Source organism: Sapajus apella, unplaced genomic scaffold, assembly GCF_009761245.1.
Source record: "Sapajus apella isolate SASKATOON/1434 unplaced genomic scaffold, GSC_monkey_1.0 scaffold48, whole genome shotgun sequence".
In the NCBI taxonomy this organism is placed as follows: Eukaryota; Metazoa; Chordata; class Mammalia; order Primates; family Cebidae; genus Sapajus; species Sapajus apella.
In genome coordinates this window covers 13,860,785-13,883,498 of record NW_022436988.1, presented here as the reverse complement: position 1 = coordinate 13,883,498, position 22,714 = coordinate 13,860,785, and the positions used below count along the sequence as shown (strand labels likewise).

The window sequence follows — 22,714 nt, the reverse complement described above, 5'->3', positions numbered from 1 at the left end:
GTTGCGGTGAGCCGAGATCGCGCCATTGCACTCCAGCCTGGGTAACAAGAGCGAAACTCCGTCTCAAAAAAAAACAAAAAAACAAAAAAACAAAAAACAAACAAACAAACAAAAAAAACAGGGGCTCCACACCAAGAGAATGAGGCATGATCCATGCTTCCAAATCTGAAGCAACAGTGAGATTCTTGTTTCAGGAGCAGAGGCAAACCATAAGAATAGTATGTGCTGAAACTCTCCCTCAGGAAACTGACTTTAGCTGGAGCAGAGTTTGGGGAGGTTCAGGCCTAAGAGTGCACTAAAACCATCAAGATTTTGTTAGTTAGCAACTGACAAGAGATTGCAATTCACTAGGTTAAACCATACACCAGCTAATAGTTTACTAGAGAGAGCAGCAAAACAGTTAAGAAGAGCCCTTCTGTGGCGAGGACAAACCTCAATAACTGGCCTCAAAGACTTTTCCTACAAACAAGACCATATTTATATTAGTGCTCCCTTATCCATGGTTTCACTTTTCGCAGTTTTAGTTACTTTTAGTCCACTGAAGTTCTAAAATACAAAATGAAAAATTCCAGAAAAAAAAAAACAATGTACAAGGTTTAAATTGCATGGCATTCTGAGCAGCTTGATGAAATCTCATATTGTCCACTCTGTCCTGTGTAAGATATGAATGAGCCCTTTGCCCAGTGTGTCCACATTGCATATGCTACCTACTCATTAGTCACTTAGTAGCCACCTCAGTTATCAGATCAACTATCAAAACATCACAGTGCTTGTGTTTAAGTAACCCTTATTTTACTTAATAGTGGCCCCAAAGCACAAGGGAGTAGTGCTGGCAATTTGGATATGTCAAAGAGAAGCCATATATTGATTCCTTTAAGTGAAAAGGTAAAAGGTGTTGACTTAATAAGGAAAGGAAAAATAATTGTATGCTGAGGTAGCTTAGATCTTAGCAAATCTCTTCTGTGAATTGTGAAGAAGAAAAAAGAAACTCATGCTAGTCTTGCTGTTGCACCTCAGACTGTAAAAGTTATGGCCACAGTACATAAGTGCTTAGTTAAGATGGAAAAGGCAATAAATTTGTGGACAAAAAACATGAACAGAAATGTGTTCTCATTGATGGCTATTAGATTTGGTACTATCTATGGTTTCAGGCATCTACTAGGTATCTTGCAATGTTTCAGATGAGAGGGAATTACTGTAATTGGATTAAACTGTGGAACAATTTGTGCATATGGGCATTTTTGAAAACAACCGGCCAATCAGCTTGCTACTGGTGGTGACTAACAACTGAATGTGATACCAGTAGAGTTAGCCAGTTTAATGGAGAGATCAGGGAAAGAGTCAAGGAAAGGTCTGCCAAATCTATTGCCATCTCAGGAGAACAATGCACTTTGCAAAGTTATGTCTCTAAAGAATGGCATCAGAGTTGTATAAAGCAGGGGAAATGAGCAAATAATAATAACAAGCTTCAAGACATTACCCAAAGTTGTTACAAAGTATTATTTTAAATGTCCAGTTTTCAACCATAATTATGAAGCATATTAAAAAATAAGAAAGTGTCACCCTTATACAGGAAAAAAAAAGTAAGCAACAAGAACTGCCTTTGGTAGGCCCAGGTAACAAATATAAAAAACAGACTACAAGGCAGCTATTGTAAGTATGCTCAAAGAACCAAAAGAAAACATGTTTAGAAAAGTGAAGAAAGGTATGATGACAATGTCTCTTCAAATACATTATACCAATAAAAAGTTTTTTTAAATAATAAAGAGCCAAATATAAATTCTGGAGTTGAAAGTACAATAATTGAAATGAAAAATTCACTGGAGGAGATCAACCATAGATTTGAATGATCAGCAGAAAGAATTAGCAAACCTGATGATAGATTAAATGCAATTATGCAATCTGAAGAATAATAACAAAAAGATCCCACAATCTAAGAAAAATGTGTGACATTATTAATCACACTATTTCACATGCATGGCAGTACCAGAAGAAGAGGCGCAAGATAAAGGAAGAGGAAAAGAACCACTGAAGAAATAATGACTGAAAACTTACCAACTTGATTGAAAACTTTGTACATCTGAGAATTTCAACAAACTCCAAGTAGGATATATGAAAAGAGATCCAAACCCAGACCCATCAGAGTAAAAATGGTGAAGACAAAGGCAAAGAGAATGTTTCCTTAATGATGTATAAGGAAACACCAATATGAACACAGCTGATAGTTCATCAGAAACAAAAGAAGCCACAACACAGCAAAATGACATATTCAAAGTGCTGAAAAAAATTCAGCCAAGCATCTTATATTTAGCAAAACTGGCTTTCAAAGATGATAGCAGTAATAGGTATGATGTACACTATTTGAGTGATGGTTATGCTAAAAGCTCAGACTTCACCACTACACAATATATCCATGTAGCAAAACTGTACTTTTATTCTCCTAATCTATAAAAATAAAAATAATAAATAATAAAAAGATGAAGATATAATAGAATTTTTTTACAAAGACTTGCCTTATAAGAAATACTTAAAACTGAAAGCGAATAACCCCAGATGGCAATTTGAATCCAAGTGAAAAGGCCAAAGAGGATCAACAAAAACAACTATGTACTTATAATTGGTAGTATAAATGCACGGTTTTCTCTCTCTTATATTAACTCATTTTAAAAGCAATTTTATAATGCATTATGTATATAATTTTATTATCAATATATAATATTATTACAATATAGACATGTAAAATATTTGAAAAAAATGGCACAAAGGAGGCAGGTGGAAGCCTAGCTGTATTGGAGTAAGGAAATCACATAAAATGATAATATAAATTCACAGGAACAAATGAAGAGAACCAGAAACAGCAAATAATCTTAACTCTTTCATTTTATCTGGCTGTATTCACTATTCCACATTTTGATGTTATTATTACACATATTACATCTATATGCTTTAAAACCGACAATACATTGGTACAATCATTACTTTATATGATGTCATATCTTTTAAAGAAGATGAGAGAAGAAAGGAGAGCAAGTATGTACTTGTACTTTGTAACATTAATCTTAAATTTGTGTAAACTTTAAGTAGATTAAAATAAGTTAAGATGTATATTCCAAGCCCAAAAACAACCACTAAGAACATAATTCAAAAATATACCAAAAAACTTATTAAAAGAATTAAATCATTAAACTAGAAAATACTCAGTGTAAAAGAAAACAGTAAAGAAGAAATAGAGGAACAAAAATGACATGAGACATTCAGAAAACAAAAAACTGGCAGATATAAATATTACATTATTAGTAAAAGTAGGTGAATATGATAAATAATACACCCAAAAGGCATAGATTGGCAGATTGTATTTAAAAACACTATGCAACTATATACTGTTTATAGGAGACACATATTAAATTAAATTAAATTTACAGGGGACACATTAAATTTCATTGATACAAATTAAATGGTGAATACAAATAGATAGAAAGCAGAAGGTGGAACAGTACACCATGCAAAACAAGACCATAAGAAAACTGAAGTGGCTCTTCTAATATCAGACAAGAAAGATAAAAAATTGTTACTAGAAATAATAAGAGACATTTTATAATGATAAAAGGGTCAAAACAGCAGGAAGTTACAACATTTATAAACATATACACACTTTTAACAGAGACTCAAAATACAAAATAGCATTGAAGAGCGAAACAGAAAAATTTTCACCCAACGGCAGAATGTACATTCTTAAGTGCACAAGGAGTATTCTCTAAGATGAGCTATAGGCAAGGATATCAAACAAGCCTCAATGCACTGAAAAAGGTTGAAATTTTATAAACTATGATCTCTGACCACAGGGGAGGAATTAAAAATTCAACAACAAAAACTTAGAAAATCACAAATTTCTGGAAACTAAAAAGTCTGCTCCCAAATAACCAATGAGTCAGAAAAGAAATCACAAGGGAAGTTAGAAAATATTTTGAGATAAATACAAATGAAAACATAATACACCAAAGCTTATGCTATGCAGTGAAAGCAGAGCTTAGAGGGAAGTTTATAGCTATAAACACCTATGTTTAATAAAAGAGGAAAAGTATCAAATCAGTAAGTGAAACTTTTATGTTAAGACACTGAAAAGAGAGGAACAAGCTAAATACAAGGCAAACAGAAAGAAAGGAAACGAAGAATATTGGTTTGGAAATGAGTGACACAGACAATAGAAAACCAATAGAGACAATTAAGCTAGAAGCTAATTCTTTGAAAGCATCAACAAAATTGATGAACCCTTAGCTAGGATGACCAAGAAAAAGTAAAATAAAATGAAAATTACTAAGATCAAGAACAAAAAGAGGGTATGAATACCAATCTTATAGATAAAAAGGATTAAAATGGAATATGTTTGGATAACAACAAATTAGATAATACAGTATAATGGAAAAATTCCTAGAAAGATAGAAACTATCAAACTGATACAAGAAGAAATATAAAATGTAAAGAGACTTGTAACAATTAAGATTGAATTACTAATTACACAACTTCCTATAAAGAAAATCCCTCACCCAGATAGCTACACTAGTACATTTCTACCTAATAAAGAAGAATTGTCAATCTTTCACAAAGTGTCAAAAAAAAAAAAAAAGAAAGTTCAGGGAATATTTGCCAACTTATTACATGCAACAAGTATTACCCTGATCTTTAAAGACATTACCATAGAATAAAACTACAGAACAATATCCCTTATGAATAGAGACACAAAACATTATCAACAAAACCCTAGAAAACCACATCCAGCAGAAAATGGAAAGGATTATGCACCACAACTAAGAAGAATTTATCCTATAAATGCAAGGTTGGTTTAATATCTGAAAATAATATGATGTAAAAGTCACATGATCATCTCAGTAAACACAGAGAAAACATTTGACAAATTCAACATCTGTTTATAATGAAAACACTAAAAAAAAAAAAAAAAACTAGAAAGAGACATGTCACAGCCTTCTTCCATTTAGAAACATTAGATGACACTTCAGCACTATGCTTTGTGTCATTTTAAACAGCAAAATCACCACAAAAACACACACAAAAATGTGAAAAATGTAGAATGAAATAGACTTCAAAAAAAGGCATTTGTTTAAAGCATGAAAGCTAAAACAAGAAGGCAGTGTCATTTTGTTCAATCTCTTTTGAAAATGTGTACATCAGGTGACTAAAAGTGTTCACTTCTTTGAGCATATCTGTAAATATCATGAAAGTGCAACAGATATGTATTTGGGGGTTACCAATAAATTTTAGTGAAGAGAAAAATTCTTAGATACAGAATCTGAATAATGAAGACCTACTGTATCTGATAAGATGATTTTATTTAGACTATATAAATATCATTTAGAACCCAATAAAAAAGACAATCCATTTTAAAAATGGTCAAAGAAAATAGACATTTTTACAAAGATGTACAATGGATCAGTTATCACATGAAAAGATGCTCAACATTACTGGCCATTAGTAAAATACAAATCAAAATCACAAGATACCACTTGACATACACTATGATGTATGTAAAGAAAAAACAAAAAAAATTGTTGGCAAACATATGTAGAAAGTGGAATCCTCAAAAATTGCTGGTGTGAATATAAAGTGGTACAGTCACTTTGAAAAACAGTTTGGAAGGTCCTTCAAAGGCTGAACAAGTTACCATATGACCCAACAATTCTACTCTTACGATTACACCCCAGAGAAATGAAAACATATGTTCAAACAAAAATGTGTACATGAACATTTATAGCAGCATTTTTCATAATATCCAATTATTGGGAAAAATATCCATCTGCTGATGAATGATAAATAAATTGTAGTATAACCATAGAATAGCATATTACTCAACAATAAAAAGGAAGTATTGATACATAGATAAATGCTACAAAATAGATAAACTTTGAAAACATGCTAAGTGAAAGAAGTCAGTCACCAAATATCACATATTGTATGAGTCCATTGATATTACATGTTCAGAGTAGACAAATCAATAGAGACAGAAAGTAAATTTGTGATTGCCTAGTACTGTGGGGAAGGTCTACATGGGGGTAATTGCTATTTGATATTGGGTTTCTTTTTGGGGTGATGAAAATATTCTAAAATGGATTGTAGAGACGGTTTCACAATTCTGCGAATACACTAAAAACCATGGAATTGTACATTTAAATGGGTAAATTATATGGCATGTTAATTAAATCCCAATTAACCTGTTAAAATGCTTTTTTTGGTACGAATGCTTTCATTTTGCAAGTTGCTATCAGATAATGTTTCTCCTTTAGAAAATACTTTCCACTTTGGGAGGCCGAGGCGGGCAGATTACCTGAGGTCAGGAGTTTGAGACCAGCGTGACCAACATGGAGAAACCCCGTCTATACTAAAAATACAAAATTAGTCGGGTGTGGTCACACATGCCTGCAGCTACCCAGGAGGCGGAGGCAGGAGAATCGCTTGAACCCAGAAGGTGCAGGTTGCGGTGAGCTGAGATCATGCCATTGCACTCCAGCCTGGGCAACAAGAGTGAAACTGCATCTCAAAAAAAAGAAAAAAAAAAAAAAGAAAAGAAAATACTTCCCCAATCTTCCCCAATTCCTGCTTCTTTTGGGGCCTGTATTTATTATCTCCAAGCTTCATAAATTGTTTTTTAACACATGCTGAAAAAGTGGAAAGCTATTTTCTTTCTCATGATTATGTTTTCTAAGTACTGCTCTGAACAGTAAATGTATTTGGAGATCAAGTATTGACCACCTTACCTGTTTTATTGATGATCAGTAATTGAGTGAGAGGGTCATGTGGTTGTTGTCCAGGAGCAAGGAAGTACAGATGAGGAGAAAGTTCCAAAGTGTAACTGTTTTGATACATTTTCATCACAATATACTCCACCAGAAAAGGGCACAATCCAACTGCTAGAATTAATAGCCTACACAAAAGAAAATTGACAACATGAATGCAACGTCATTTCCTAATCTAATAATGTATGAGCAGTTTATAATGTAATGGGATAAAGAAATTATAAAAATTAAGCGCATAATTATCTGTCACATTTCTTGAGTAGTTTGTCCTTTCACTACCTCCAAATTGGAGATGATAAACCGTAGATTTGTCCTTTGTTCATTTCCCCTGTTGCGTTTTGGCCATTGGATATCCCATAAAATTTCATGCGATATTTGTCCTTTATATGTCAAGATTCTACCTTGCTCCTGTGCTTCCACTGTGATGTTTTCCCTTTCTGCTGCCTAATTCATCATCAGTGCTTTACTCCCAATTTTATTCATATCCACTCCTCATCATTCCTGTTTCTGTTAGTGGACACATGATTTCTTTAGTATCCAATCTCAAATTTCAAAATCACTTTCTACTGCTTATTCTCCTATATTTCCCACTTAGAATAAATTTAAAAATCTTACTATACAGTCATATTTTTTACTTTGGAAACTTTCTCCATTCTCAATTTTTAATTACCTCTTGTCTGAAATCTTGCCAAATGGCTGGCATTCCTCCACTTTTCACTCTCTCTAGACTTTCCATACACTGTTGCCAGATTCATATGAAAGATTTTTCTTAAATCATGCAAATCTTTTTGTCATAATTACTCAAGAAATTTTCATTACTTATTTGTTTGGCAAGTATTTGTTGAAATTCAATTATGTGCCAAGTCTTGTATCTTTTAGTGCTTAGAGTATTCAAAGACAAAGTATTGATTGACAGTCAAGGTACCATGGGTACCAGAGTGCTAATGGGAGGTGATGTGCTTCTTGGGAGCAGGGATGGTGCCCATTATACACAGCAGACAAGGAGAATGAACTACTTTCACTAAAGAGGGCTGAAGAGAAGTCAGGGCATGTAGGGAAGGGTCTGTAGGATGACAATGAAACAGTCAGGGTACCCATAGAAGAGTCAGATGCTGTATGGTTAGCTAATGGCTAATGTAGGGCACTGGCATATAGACAATGGGAGAAACAGTCCAATGCCTCTGTCACATACAAGAGTGGAGAATTTGAGAGAGAAAACATTACAGGAAAACTTAAATTACTTCGACTTTTTTTCTACAAATGTCTCTAGAAGATTACAAATTCCACCCACTAGTCTCCTAATAGGTAACTACTAGGACCTTTGACTAAACTGGGTATTACACTTTATCCAGTTTTGTAGATGCAAAAATCTATTCTCATATTTTTCATGTTTTTTCTCTTGCCTTTATACCTCAGATTTTCTTTTTAATGCATTGAGTTAAAAAAAAAAAAGCCGGTGGCAACTCTGATACCTACAGTGCTAAAAGAGCTTTTCTTTCATGCTTTAACTTTAATAAGCGAACTCTTGCAATTGCACATAATTGCTGTCGCCAGAGAGCCACACCACCTATTGTCTTTCTCATCTGGTTAAGTGAAGAGAGGACTTGTTCCAATTCAACAAGCTTTTCAGTGTCGCCAGCTTTTTCCACTTGTACTTCTCCCAAAGTAGCAATATCTGCAAAACATAAAATAAGCAACTCATACGAACTTTATTGAGCTTACAAAAGGGATTTGCTCTGTTAAGGGTATATATCATGATTAGACTGTTCTGCATTACTATAGGTATGATGTGGTTTTGCTGATTACTGCCTTAAAATAGAGAAATAGATGAAATATTTATTTCTTGAACAAAGGGATAGAAAGGAGACTTTAGGTAATTCGGATACAGACAATACATTACAGAGATCATGATGAATAGTTAAGGTCATCACAGTGCTTAGGAATGACTTGGAAAATTAGTAAAGGAAGCAACTATCTCACACGTTCAATTAAGCTACAAATTGACACGCCCTGAACTGGGAGTAAACTGTAAATGACAAGCTACAAACTGAGAGTTAGCTATAAATTGTTGTTACTGCAGAGATTTCAAAACTATTCACAGTTTCTGAGACTGCATTCTTTTGTGTATTCTCTATAATCTCTGGATACCCAGGATGATGTCCATTGTATAATGCCTAATATCAAACCTCAAAAAGCACATACCCGAAAATGTATAAGTACAATGACAGGACACAACAACACATGTGAAGGAAGATGTAAGGATCTTAAAATAGTGGTCAAAAGTATATTAAAAGAATAATTCAGGGATATTCTGCTTCTCATTAGTTGCAAGAGACTGCCACCTGGTCTTACCAAGGGAAAAAGTTAGTTATTTTTAATCCATCAGATGGGCGAGAGCACAAAGAAAGCTAAAAAAATACCTAACATGTACAGAGGAAGAAAACATTTCTAGGGGGAAAAGATTCCTGTGGAAGCTTTCATCTTTAGGGGCATGGCAGAAAAAGGAAAAAGGAGAAAACCCCCAAAGGTAGGTTAAGAGAAAGCAGCCCAGATTACACAAACTCTGTGGTTATATGTGAGCTGATATAACTGACTAGAATCATGTGATACCTTAGCCACAAAACGAGTTTACACCATCTACCAACTTTTTTTCATGGAGCCCTTCCTAAGTGCATAGAAACAGTACACCCGTAGCTGGGGGCAGATACTGAGATAAACAGAGAGAGACACAAGAAGCTGCACAGCGTCTTGAGCAAGATGTCATCGTGTTTTTTTGGTGCTTCCCTTTGTGTAATACATTAGTCCACTAGGGGCCAGACACTGAATGAGAGGGTGGAGAGATATGTACAAATAAATAATAAAGAAATACGAACAAATAAATAAACGAAAAGTGATGGCAGGCTGAAAAGCAGTGAGATTAATCCTGTTATTGAGGTATTTGAGAGTGGGGCTACAGAGAAATATATAGAATTTTTCCAGTGCTATAATTCAAAATCATGTCTAAGGGAAAGACCTGATTCTACTTTTAAAACATTCGAAGCTGGGAGCGAGCTGAATCTATTAAAACCTATGCAAAAGCCCAGACGCCTGCAAATACAAACTAGATCAGTTCTGCCATCCACATCAGCATGGATGTGGACGGAGTAAGATTCATGCCATTTTCTTGGCATTGTTTACCTCAGTACTCCTGTTTTGTGACAGTAATGTCCATGATAAAATACAGTTTCAAGACATATGAAGAAGCAAGGAAATATAACCCATAAGGAAGAGGAAAAAATCAAAGTCAGTTACTGATAAGGGTCATCAGTCTCGTGGTCCACATGTTAAAATTAAAATACATGAGTTTAAAAATAACTATAATAAATATGTTATAAGATCTACTGGAAAATATGGACAATATGAGGAGCAGACGAGAAATAGTGAAGAAACTGAAACTCTACAAAAGAACAAATGAAAATGTTAGAATGGAAAAGTACATTATCAGAAATAGAGAGTTTATTAGGTTTGGCTTCAAAACAGTCTGAAAACAAGAGAGTAAGTTATCTGTGACTTTGAAAATAAGTAGATAGATATTGTCCAATTTCTAACATAAAGAAAAAAAAAGAATAAAAAACCTGACACCAGAGAATCTGAGATCTGTGGAACAGTACAATATGTTTAATTCAGATTTTATTGTTTATCACTGGTGTACAGAAATTTAATAGTTTCATTTTTAAAGTACTGTTTGAGGTTCTTAAGTGTTATAGACCTGGGAGTTCATGTCTTATATTAACTATTTAGAATAAATGTTTTATTTGAAATTGCTCTTGGAAGCACAGGGATACAATGAGTGCAGTGAGCTTTGGATGTAGAAAAATGGGTTATTTTTAACTACAAGGCAATGTTGACAGGGATGCGTTTTATTTTTACACAAGCTTGTCTAAGAAGAGCCTTCATCATGAACTCCACATTTTGTAATCACATCTTTGGAACAGTGTGTTCTTAAAATATGTGCTGCACTGGATACTGTGAATACTTTTACATAATAATTTTCACGCATTTTATTTACCCGATTCATTAATTGTTGATTTTCCTTCTAGTTTCAGGAATACTTCATTTAAAGTTGTCATGGAAACACCATAATTCTCAATTCCTAGGTCAGGATAGCTATCGAGATCCTTGTAAAGTTCTAAAGAATACACACAACAGTGAATTAAAATAAGACTCACAAATGAACTGAAGACAATTTTTCAAACTAATAAGCACAAATATATGAAATTATACTTGTGATATGTCAAAGACATTTGAAAATTAATATTTCATAATAGATAATCTTATTCTGCAAATTCTATATATTATTTTATATTTTATATCATGTATTACAACCCCAATATTACTTTCTTATTATAAAATATTAATTTATATTAATTTGCATGTCTATTAAAATTTGATCTTAGTTTCTTCTGACTTGCTTTTAAAATTTAGTTAATTGTGAAACTTTGGATTTTTCAACTCTAAGCCTAATTAATTGAAGACTCTCTTCTAGAGAACAGATATAAATGGGAGCCATTTATGCTATAACTGACAAAATGAAAGGAATTAATTTTTTGAGAATTAGTTGGATGGTACAGCATCTTCTGTAGTTCAGAAAATACTTGTTAAAGGGAGGACAGAATATAAACTATTTAAAAGTATTCTGCTTCTAACAATGGAAGAAAAAATTCACAAGATCTAATAGGCAGAGAATGTGAAATTGAATAAGGGAATTTTCCTGGAATTGTGATAGTGATTATTCCCTCTAGCAATTTTATATCTATTCATTCTTTAGTTCATTTACCAAAATATACTTATGCATCAGTCATTGTTCATGAAGCAATGAACAATGCCCCTGCCTACATGGATTTGAATTATAGTGGTTAAATTAAGCTTAAATAAAAACCTAATTTTAATACTAGGGTGATTACAGAAGTCCTGAGGCTTCGATCTTGAGCTCCTGCTTAGGCAAAAGGATAAGTTAAAAAACTTTTTAACTTATCCACACATAGAGCAAGGTTAATGGTTTCAACCACTAATGCAGGCCCTCCTAGTGCCCATTGTCAAGGAATAGATTCCCTGAACAACAAACATAACTAGTAAACTTTTATGCATTAGCCTGAAAAACACAAAGTTATTGCAAAAGTCTCATCAAGAGAGACAGCCACATCACAGGGTTGTTTAATACAGTGCGTATGCCAGAGGTTTTCAACTATTTGTGCTTGTGCACATTTATGAATATTAGAATATTATATTATACACTACAAGGACGGAAGGACTAAAAGAAGCTTTCTAAAGCACCCAGGCATTACAATAAAACTATTAGAATATAATACTATTTCCTACTATACAGAAAATAATTCAGTTATTGTACTATTCTTTTGATTATGTTTCAATACCTGAGCATACTATAAGACCTTGATAAATGTTAGTTGTAATAATAATTATGATTATCATGATGACTACTATTTACATATTTTATTTCACAGTATTCATGTACATTACCTGGAAATTTATTTGTTCTTTCTAATGGTAATGTATAAACAAGTTTTCCTTCACTTTTGGCTGATAATTTGGCATCAGGGATGTGCTGTCTAACAAGCGACGTTATGTTTTTCTCAACACATATTTCATTTAACTGCAAGCTGGCATTCAGAAAAAAAAAAGGACATGTTATTTGAAATAGTCTCAATAGCAAGAAAAAAAAAATGACTAGTCTCTATAGGACAAAGAAAATCAATTAAAATCTAATGCCAGAAATAGATCATACAGATATGAAACATGAGGACAAAAACCCAAGAAATAAGAAGACAAAAACCCAACCAAATCATATAAAAGTGATGGACAAAAGAAAAGCATGAGCTAATCAGAGTTACTGGTGAGGTTACTGGTGCCCAGAGAAGTCTGATATTGATTCAAGCCCCTGAAGAGAGAGTAGTCACACAGTGGAAACACCAGGGTTGCAATACAGCAAAGGTCGGGACTATGCAAAATGGCTAACGTTGCAGATTATGTTCAGTTTTAAGTTGACTAAATAGAATTGTTGTATTGATTCAAAAGAACAAAAGACTTGTGATAAGTATAGATGCCAAACAGTTTCATTTATTCAATTTAGTCATCCAATGCAAGTTTACTAAGTTCTTAGTATGTGACAAACATCATACTAAGTGCGGAGGATACAATGGTGACTAGACAACATTATTCTGCTCTTACAGAGTTGATTGTCTAGTAAGGGAGACAGGAAGAAAACATGTAGACAACCAGATGAGTAACATAATTATCAACAGTAATAAGCACTATGAAGGAAACTAGATTATAGATAGAAACTAATAATGGATGAATATGGGTTTGCTTTTCTTGTCATGCTAAGCCCAGAACTGTGAATAGGAACAAAGTATTATTGAGAAAAAGTCTATCCATTGAAAAACACCACCGCTATTTCTCCACTATAGAGAAACAGATACACAAAATATTTATTAATTAAGGCTATAAAGTATACAGTAGGTAAAATATCAGTAGTGACTTGGCTTTGAAACATAGTTTTGCCATTTGGAATGTGTTATTTAACTTATCCAAACAGTTACTTTGTTAGAAAATTGGAATAATGATTCCTAGCATCTAAGGTTATTCTAACAACTGAATAATAGTGATGTTTGCACTTAGCAAGCCCTTAAAAATGGTAGCAATTTTATTTGACCAAATGCATAAGTCAAAATTATTCCACTGACACATAAGGCATGTATGAACTTACAAAAATATAAGCTATTTTTGGAAGTAGCGAAATCCACTGAAGGAATGAAGCAAAAAATGTCATAGTTGTTTTCCATGATGCTGACTCCTGAAACTAAAGCAACTTAAGAAATATTTCTTGGCCACTTGTAAGAACTTGTGCTAAGTGCTACAGGAGAATGAATGAATCATGCACAAAGTTGTTCCTTGAGGAGCTTACAGCTTGAAAGGGGAGGTGATAAAACTTCTTCTGTAAAATATGTACTAGATAGCAAATTTTCTAGGATTTATGGGCCAATAGAACTCTGTTGAAACTCTTCTACTCTGCTGTTGTAATGTGGAGGCAGCCATGGCAGTGTGTAAAAGAATGGGCATGATTGGGCTCCCACCAAACTGTGTTTATAGAAAGAAGAAGTAGGCTGGATGTGGCTCATGAGCTACAGTTTGTTGACCCTTAGATTAGAAGAAACTAAGGCAACTGCACAAATAGGAGTCCATGAAGGGACATGCAAATTGGGCAGGGATACTGACTAGCGCTTTTTATTTTGAGAACATGTTATGTTTCCATGCAATGTGCCAGGCAGCCTCTTACTTATTTTTCTCTAACCATTACTTGCAAGTAGGAGTTACTAGTCTCACTTTGTAGGTGAAAACACTAGGTTTTAGATAGTTTAATTTCCAAGAAGAGATTCAAACAAAGTGCTATAACAAATAAAAAATTGGGGGACATTACACAGAACTGGAAGATTAATAAACTCTACATGAGATATTTTTCAAATAACTCTCTAGGACTTGCACAAGTGCAGATGAGTTCAAGGAAACTGTCATCCTATTTTCTTTGTCTTGCTGTTATCATATGTTTGTTTTCCTTCTTTCTTTTTTTTTTTTTTTTTTTTTTTGGGAAGAGTCTTGCTCTGTCGCCAGGTGCCCAGCTGGAGTGCAGTGGTGCAATCTCGGCTCACTGCAACGTCCGCCTCCTGTGTTCAAGCAATTCTCCTACCTCAGCCTCCCAAGTAGCTGGGACTACAGGTGCGCGCCACCATGCCCAGCTAATTTTTGTATTTTTAGTAGAGACGGGGTTTTGCCATGTTGGCCAGGATGGTTGCGATCTATTGACCTCTTGATCCGCCCGCGTTGGCCTCCCAAAGTGCTGGGATTACAGGCATGAACCACCATACCCAGCCCTGTTTTCTTTCTTAAGTATAGATGGTATAAATTTACACAAACAACCAATCATGTAACAAAAGTAGTTTAAAATATGAATTTGACTACTAGATTTAGAAGTTAAAAATATTCAGGTTCAATTTCTGGCTCCAGCTCTTATTAACCTAGAGAATCTGTAATTTCATCTTTAAAATTAAAAGTAACAACACTTCTATTTTAAACAATAAAAGATTTAGAAGGGGAGGCAGAGCAAGATGGCCAGATAGAACCCTCCAGAAATCTCCCCCTCTGCAGGAACACCAAATTGAACAACTGTCTACACAAGGAAGCACCTTCATAAGAACAAAAAATCAGGTGAGCAATTATAGTGGTTTTAACATTAGATAAGGAAAATAAGCACTGGAGAGACTAGGAAAGACAGTCTTGAATTGCTGACACAACTTCCCATCCCCTGCAACAGCTGCCTGGCACAGAGAGAGAATGTTGTATGCTTGGGGGAGGAAGAGCACAGTGATTGTGGGACTTTGCATTGGAGCTCAATGTTGCCTGTCACAGTGAAAAGCAACATAGGACAGAATTCAGCCAGTGCCGACAGAGGGAGCATTTAGAGCAGCCTTAGCCAGAGGGGAATAATCTATCCCACTACCATGGACTAAAGTGCTCTAGGGATCTAAATAAACTTATGATCGCAGGAACTGTAATTCCTGGCCAAGTACTGATGCTGTGCTGGGCTCAAAGCCAATGAACTTGGGGTGCACAAGACCTAGAGAGACACCAGCTGGGGCAGTCAAGGGAGTGCCTGTTTCACCCCTCCCCCAGCACCATACAGTGCAGCTTGTTGTTCCAGGAGAGACTTCTTCCTACTGTTGAGGAGAGGAGAGAGGAGTAAAGAGGATTTTCTCTTGCAACTTGCACACAAGCTCAGCCACAGCAGAACAGGACATCAGGCAGAGTTCTGAGGCCCCCATTCCAGGCCCTTGCTCATGGATGACACTTTTAGACATACCCTAAGCCAGAAGAGAACCTGCTGCCTAGAAGAAAAAGACCCAGTTCTGCCAGATCCATCACCTGCTGACTAAACAACGTTTGGGTTTTGAATAAACACCAGCAGTAGCCAGGGAGTACTTGCCACAGGCCTTGGGTGAGGCCCAGTGCTGTTGCTGGCTTCAGATTTGACCTAACACATTCCCAGCTGTGATGGCCCTGGAGAGAGATTTTCTGCTTGAGGGAAAGAGAGGGAAGAGTAGAGTGGACTTTGTCGTGCAGCTTAGGTACCAGCTCAGCTACAGTGGAGGAGAGCACCAAGTGGATTCCTGGGGTCCTGGATTCTAGGCTTGGGCTCCTGGATGGCATTTCTGGACTTGCCCCAGGTCAGAGGGGAGCCCATTGCCCTGAAGGGCTCACTGCAGGCCTGGAGCAGTGGTTACTATGGGAAGAGACTTCTTTTCCTTGAGGAAAGGGACGAGTGGGAAGACTTTGTCTTCTGGTTTGGATGTCAGTTCAGCTGCGGTAGAATACAGCACCAAGTACACTCCTAAGATTTCTGACTCCAGGTCCTTGCTCCCAGATGGCATTTCTGGACCCACTCTGGGCTGGGGGAAGCTTGCCACTCTGAAGGGAAGGACACAAGCCTAGCTATATTTGCCACCTGCTACCTAAAGAGCTGTTAGGCTTGGAGTGAACATTGGCGGTAGCCAGGCAATAGCCACTGCAAGCCCTGAGAAAGACCCACTGCTGTACTGGTTTTGGATCTGACCTAGCATAATACTTGTGTCACCCCTCTCCCAGCTCCAGACAGCTCAGCTCAATACACACGCACACACACACACTCTCTGTCTCTCTCTCTCTCTCTCTCTCTCTCTCTCTCTCTCTCTATTTGGAGAATGTTAAGGGAAGAGAACACAAGAGTCTTTGCTTGGTAATCCAATTATTCTCTAAGACCACCAAAGTGGTACCTCTAAGAGTCTGCAAGAATCACAGTGTTACTGGGTTTGAGGGTGCCCCCTAGTGCTGATATAGCTGCAGTGATCAAAGACTTAGACCACAACATTCTATTCCCTTTTAATATTTGGAAAGCCTTCCCAAGAAGGACGGGTACAAACAAGCCCAGACTGTGAACATTATAATAAATACCTAACTCCTCAAGGCTCAGACACTGATGAACATCTACAAGCATCATGACTATCTAGAAAAATATGACAGCACCAAATGACTAAATAAGGTACCAGGGACCAATACCAGAGTGACAAAGATATGTGAGCTTTCAGGCAGAGAATTCAAAAGGGCTGTTTTGAGGATGTTCAAAGAAATTTAAGATAATACAGAGAAGGAACTCAGAATCCTATTAGATAAATTTAAAAAGAGATTGAAATGATGTTTAAAAATCAAGCAGAAATTCTGGAGCTAAAATATTCAATTGACATACTGAAGAATGTATCAAAGTCTCTCAATAGCAGAATTGATCAAATAGAAGAATCAATGAGCTTGAAGACAGGTTATTTGAAAACACACAGAAGAGACAAAAGACAAAAGAATAAAAAAGAATGAAGCACGCCTACAAGGTCTAAAAAACAGCCTCCAAAGGGCAAGTATAAGAGACATTGGTCCTAAGGAAGAGATAGAGAAAGAGATAAGGATAGAAAGCTTATTCATGGGATAGTAACAGAGAACTTTCAATGCAAATACAAAACAAGAAATAGCAGAAATAGCTATCTTTATATTATACAAAATAGATTTCAAGACAAAAACCATAAAAAGAGATAAAGAATGTCACTATATAATGATAAAAGGGTCAATTCAGCAAGAGGATATAACAATTGTAAATATATATGCACCCAAGACTGCAGCACTCAGATATGTAATGCAAGCGTTATTAAAGCTGAAGACAGACAGAGAGAGAGAGACCCAATATAATAATAGCTGGAGACTTCAACACACTACTTTCAGCATTGGACAGATGATCCAGACAGAAAAATAAAAAACACTGGACTTAATCTGCATTATAGACAAAATGGACCTAATAAATATTTATAGAACATTTCATCCAATGGCTGTGGAATACACAGTCTTCTCTTCAGTACATGGATCATTCTCATGGATAGACCATATGTTAGCCACAAAACAAGAATTAATTTTTTTTCAAATTGAAATTATACCAAATAGATTCTCTGACCACAATAGAATAAAACTAGAAATCAATACAAGAGGAACTTTGGAAACTATACGAACACATGGAAATTAAAGAATATGTGCTAGAATGACCAGTGGGTCAAGGAAGAAATTAAGACAGAAATGGAAAAATTTACTGAAACAAATGAAAACAGAAACACAACATACCAAAACCTATGGAATATAGTGGAAGTGTTACTAAATAGGGAGTTTATAGCAATAAGTGCTTATATCAAAAAGATAGAAAAACTTCAAATGAACAACCTACCAATGCTTCTTAAAGAACTAGAGAAGCAAGAACAAACCAAACTCAAAAGTCATAGAAGAAAAGAAATAATAAACATCAGAGCAGGAATAAATAAAATTGAAATGAAGTAAACAATAAAAAAGATGAAAAGTTTGAAAAGTAAAAAAAAATGAAAAAACTTTTAACAAAACTAAAAAAAAAAAAAAAAAAAAAAAAAGCAAAGCAAAGACAAAAATCAATAAAATCAGAGATAAAATAGGAGACATAACAACTGATACTGAAGAAATTCAAATAATCATTAGTGGCTACTATGAGCAGCTATATGTCAATAAATTGGAAAACCTAGAAGAAATGGACAAATTCCTAGACATGTCCAATTTATCAAGATTGAATCATGAAGAAATCTAAAACCTGAACAGATCAACAACAACTAACAAGGTTAAAGCCATAATAAAAAGTCTTCCCACAAATAAAAGCAAGGGATTAATAGCTTCACTGCTGAATTCTACCAAGTACCTAAAGAACAACTAATGCCAATCCTACTCAAAATTATTCTGAAAAATAGAGGAGGAGGGAACACTTTGAAACTCATTCTGTGAGGCCAGTATTGCCCTGACCACCAAAGACACATCAAAAAAAGAAAACTACAGGCAAGTATCACTGGAATATGGATGTAAAAATCCTCATCAAAATATTGGCAAATCGAATTCAACAACACATTAAAAAGATCCTTCATCTTGGTCGTGGCTGGACTTATCTCAGAGATTCAAAGGTGGTTCAATGTATGGAAATCAGTGTGATACATCGTATAAACAGAATAAAGGACAAAAAAGATATGATCATTTCAATTGATGCTGAAGAAGCAGTTGATAAAATTCAACATCTCTTCATGATAAAACCCTCAAAAATCTGGGTATAGAAGAAAAACGACTCAACAAAATAAAAGCCATATATGGCAAACCTACAGCTAGTATCATACTCAATGAGGGAAAGCCTTTTCTCTAAGATCCGGAACACAACCATGAGGCCCACTTTCACCATTGTTATTCAACATAATACTGGAAGTCATACTGTGGCAATCAGATAAGAGGCAGAAATAAATGGCATCCAAAATGGAAAGGAAGAAATAAAATCATCCTTGTGAGTATATGATCTCATATCTGAAAAATCCTAAAAAAAAAAAACACAAAAACTATTAGAACTGATAAAGTCAGTAAAGTTGTAGGATACAAAATCAATATATAAAAGTCAATAGCATTTCTATATGCTAACAACGAACATGCTGAAAAGGAAATCAAGAAAGTAATCCCATTGACAATAGTTACAAATAAAATAAGATATCTAGCAATAAACTTAACCAAAGAAGTGAAAAATCTCTATAGTGAAAACCATAAAACATTGATGTAAGAAATTGAAGAGGACACAAAAAAGGAAAGATGTTCTATGCTCACAGATTGGAAGAATCAATATTGTTAAAATGTTCACACTACCCAAAACAGTCTACTTATTCAACACCATCCAATGACATTTTTCACTGAAAATAAACAAACAAACTAGAATTCTTATGGAACCACACAAGACCCAGAATAGACAAAATCATTCTTAGCAAAAAGAACAAAATTAAAGGAATCACATTATCTGACTTCAAATTATACTACAGAGTTATAATAACCAAAACAGCATGGTACTAGCATAAAAACAGACACATAGGCCAATGGAACAGAATAGATAATGCAGAAATAAATCCATACTTCCACAGTAAACTCATTTTCAACAAAAGGACCAAGAACATACATTGGGGAAAATCTCTTCAATAAATGGTGCTAAGAAAACTAGATATCCATATGCAGAAGAATAAAACTAGACTCCTATCTCTCACCATTTATAAATATCAAATCAAAATGGATTAAAGTCCTAACTATAAGTCCTCAACCTAGGAAACTACTACAAGAAAACACTGGGGAAACTTCTCAGGACATTGGTCTGGGTAAAGATTTCTCTACCCCACAAGTAGAGGCAACCAAAGCTAAAATGGACAAATGAGATCATGTCAAGTTAAAAAGCTTCTGCACAACAAACCAAACAATCAAGTAAACAGACATCTCATAGGGTAGAAGAAAATATTTGCAAACTATCTGACAAGTGATTAATAATCAGATTATATAAATAGCTCAAACAATAGGAAAAAAAATCTAATAATCCAATTCAAAATGGGTAAAATGTCTGAATAAATATTTCTGAAAAGAAGACATACAAATGACAAACAGGCATATGAAAAGGTGTTCAACATCACTGATCATCAGAGACATGAAAATCAAAACTATAATGACATATCATCTCACCCCAGTTAGAATGGCTTTTATCCAAAAGACAGGCAATAACAAATGCTGGCAAGGATGTGGATAAAAGGGAATCATCGTACACTGTTGGTGGGAATATAAATTAGTACAAGCACTATAGAAAACAGTTTGGAAGTTCCTCAAAAAAACTAAAAATAGAGCTACATATGATCTAGCAATCCAACTCCTAGGTATATACCCCAAAGAAAGGAAATCAGTATGTCAAAGAAATATCTGCACTCTAATGTTTATTGAAGCACCATTCACAACAGCCAAGATTTGGAAGCAACCTAAGTGTCCATCAACAGATGACTGGATAAAGAAAATGTAGTATATACACACAGTGGAGTACTATTCAGCCGTGAAAAGAATGAGATCCTGTCATTTGCAACAACATGGATGGAATGGAGATCATTGTGTTAAGTGAAATAAGCTAGGCACAGAAAGACAAACTTCATATGTTCTTACTCATTTGCAAGAGCTAAAAATTAAAACAATTTAGAGAGCAGAAGGATGGTTACCAGAGGCTGGGAAGGGTAGTGGGGTGGAGAAGGGAAAGTCAGGAGAGTTAATGGTTACAAAAATATAATTAGTAGAATGAGATCTAGTATTTGATAGCAGAGCAGGGTGACATTCTTCACAGATTATATTACATGTACAATATATTAATATAACTATACAGGCTATATTAAATAGTCAACAAATTATTTTACATAGCAAAATAACTAAGACAGTATAACTAAAATGTCTGTAACACAAAGAAATGATTAATGTTTGAGGTGGCTAGGCGTGGTGGCTCATGCCTGTAATTAATCCCAACACTTTGGGAGGCCGAGGCAGGTAGATCATGAGGTCAGGAGTTCGATACCAGCCTGACCAACATGGTGAAACCCTGTCTCTATTAAAAATACAAAAAAAAAAAAAAAAAAAAAAAGTAGCCAGGCATGGTAGCACATGCCTGTAATCCCAGCTACTTGGGAGGCTGAGACAGGAGAATTGCTTGAACCCAGGAGGCAGAGGTTGCGGTGCACCGAGATCATGCCATTGCACTCCAGCCTAGGCAACAAGAGAGAAACTCCGTCTCAAAAAAAAAAAAAGCAAAAAAGTTTGAGGTGATGAATACCCCATTTATCTGGATATTATTATTACACACTGTTTTCCTGTATCAAAATATCTCATGTACCCCATAAATATATATACCTACTATGTATCCATAAAAATTAAAAGTTAAAAAAGGAGATTTAAGTAAAATAATGTTAAGTATCATATATGAGTCACTCAATAAATTACAGCCAGAATATGCTGCTATTCAAAATAAAGATAATAAAATGAAGAGGGTGGACAGGAGGAGAAGAACAAGAAAGAAGAGGAAGGTCTAGGAGGAGTGGAGGCAAGTAGCCTACCTAAGAATATATTAACAACCTGGGTGAGAGATGATGAAGGTGTAGAATACAAGTGTGTCAGTTGAAAAGGTTCCCTTAATATACACCTCTGTTAATAAAAACTGTGTTGCAGATGTATATTTTTAATCATATTTATCTAAACTTTTGTGGTTATATTCTCAATATCTAAAATCTTCAGATCGCTATCTCTTACATATACATACTAACCAGGTAGACACGAATATGTGTATATGTTTGTACAAACACCTGTGTATAATAATAAAAGTTTTTCTTATGTGTTGTAATGTTTTGCTTCAAGCATCATGCCGTACTTTAGACCAGTTCTCATTTACTCCCAGCCTTCTTAAGTGGCCTTACCTTAAGTGATATCCAATCCCCCATTTCTTCTTTAGAAACAAAGAAGAGCCCACACACTTTAGCTTCCCTTTGGAGAGAAATACTTTCCTGTCTGAAAAAGAAGAAGAGCAAAGAAGAAAGTTTGTTAATAAGTTGCCCATTCATTTCCAAGAAAAGACAGGTAATCATCTATATAATCAAACTTTAATTCAGGAGCTTCTATGGTTTTAAATGCAGGGCTTGATAAGGATTCAATTAAATAGACACATTTTAATCTCATTTATGTACCATGTTTTGCAATCCATCCCATTAGGGAGGTTAAATTTTGTGGATATATGTTCTAATATAGAAAATTGTCATATTACATATTTTAACAGATGAAACATTAAAATCATTTGAATATTTCAAGTGGATTTCCCTCAATTCTGAGTAAAAGGTAGATCTCTTAGAAAATAAACTTTGTTTATTTTGCAATAAGTGAATTTCCTGGCAGATCATGCTTCTATGTGA

The 22,714-nt window shown here is 34.9% G+C and overlaps 1 protein-coding gene across 2 annotated transcripts in view; it reads right to left on the bottom strand.

Moving 5' to 3' along the window:
- Window positions 1-22,714, bottom strand: part of LOC116525753 (ATP-binding cassette sub-family A member 8) — a 99,011-nt gene that overhangs the window by 27,857 nt on the left and 48,440 nt on the right. For both annotated transcript variants that reach the window (XM_032241895.1, XM_032241894.1), the window contains exons 16-20: window positions 22,226-22,316; window positions 12,324-12,463; window positions 10,855-10,974; window positions 8,283-8,481; window positions 6,768-6,934 (exon numbers count right to left, since the gene is read on the bottom strand). In XM_032241895.1, coding sequence (XP_032097786.1) covers window positions 6,768-6,934; window positions 8,283-8,481; window positions 10,855-10,974; window positions 12,324-12,463; window positions 22,226-22,316 — 717 coding nt within the window. The remainder of the gene's footprint in view (window positions 1-6,767; window positions 6,935-8,282; window positions 8,482-10,854; window positions 10,975-12,323; window positions 12,464-22,225; window positions 22,317-22,714) is intronic.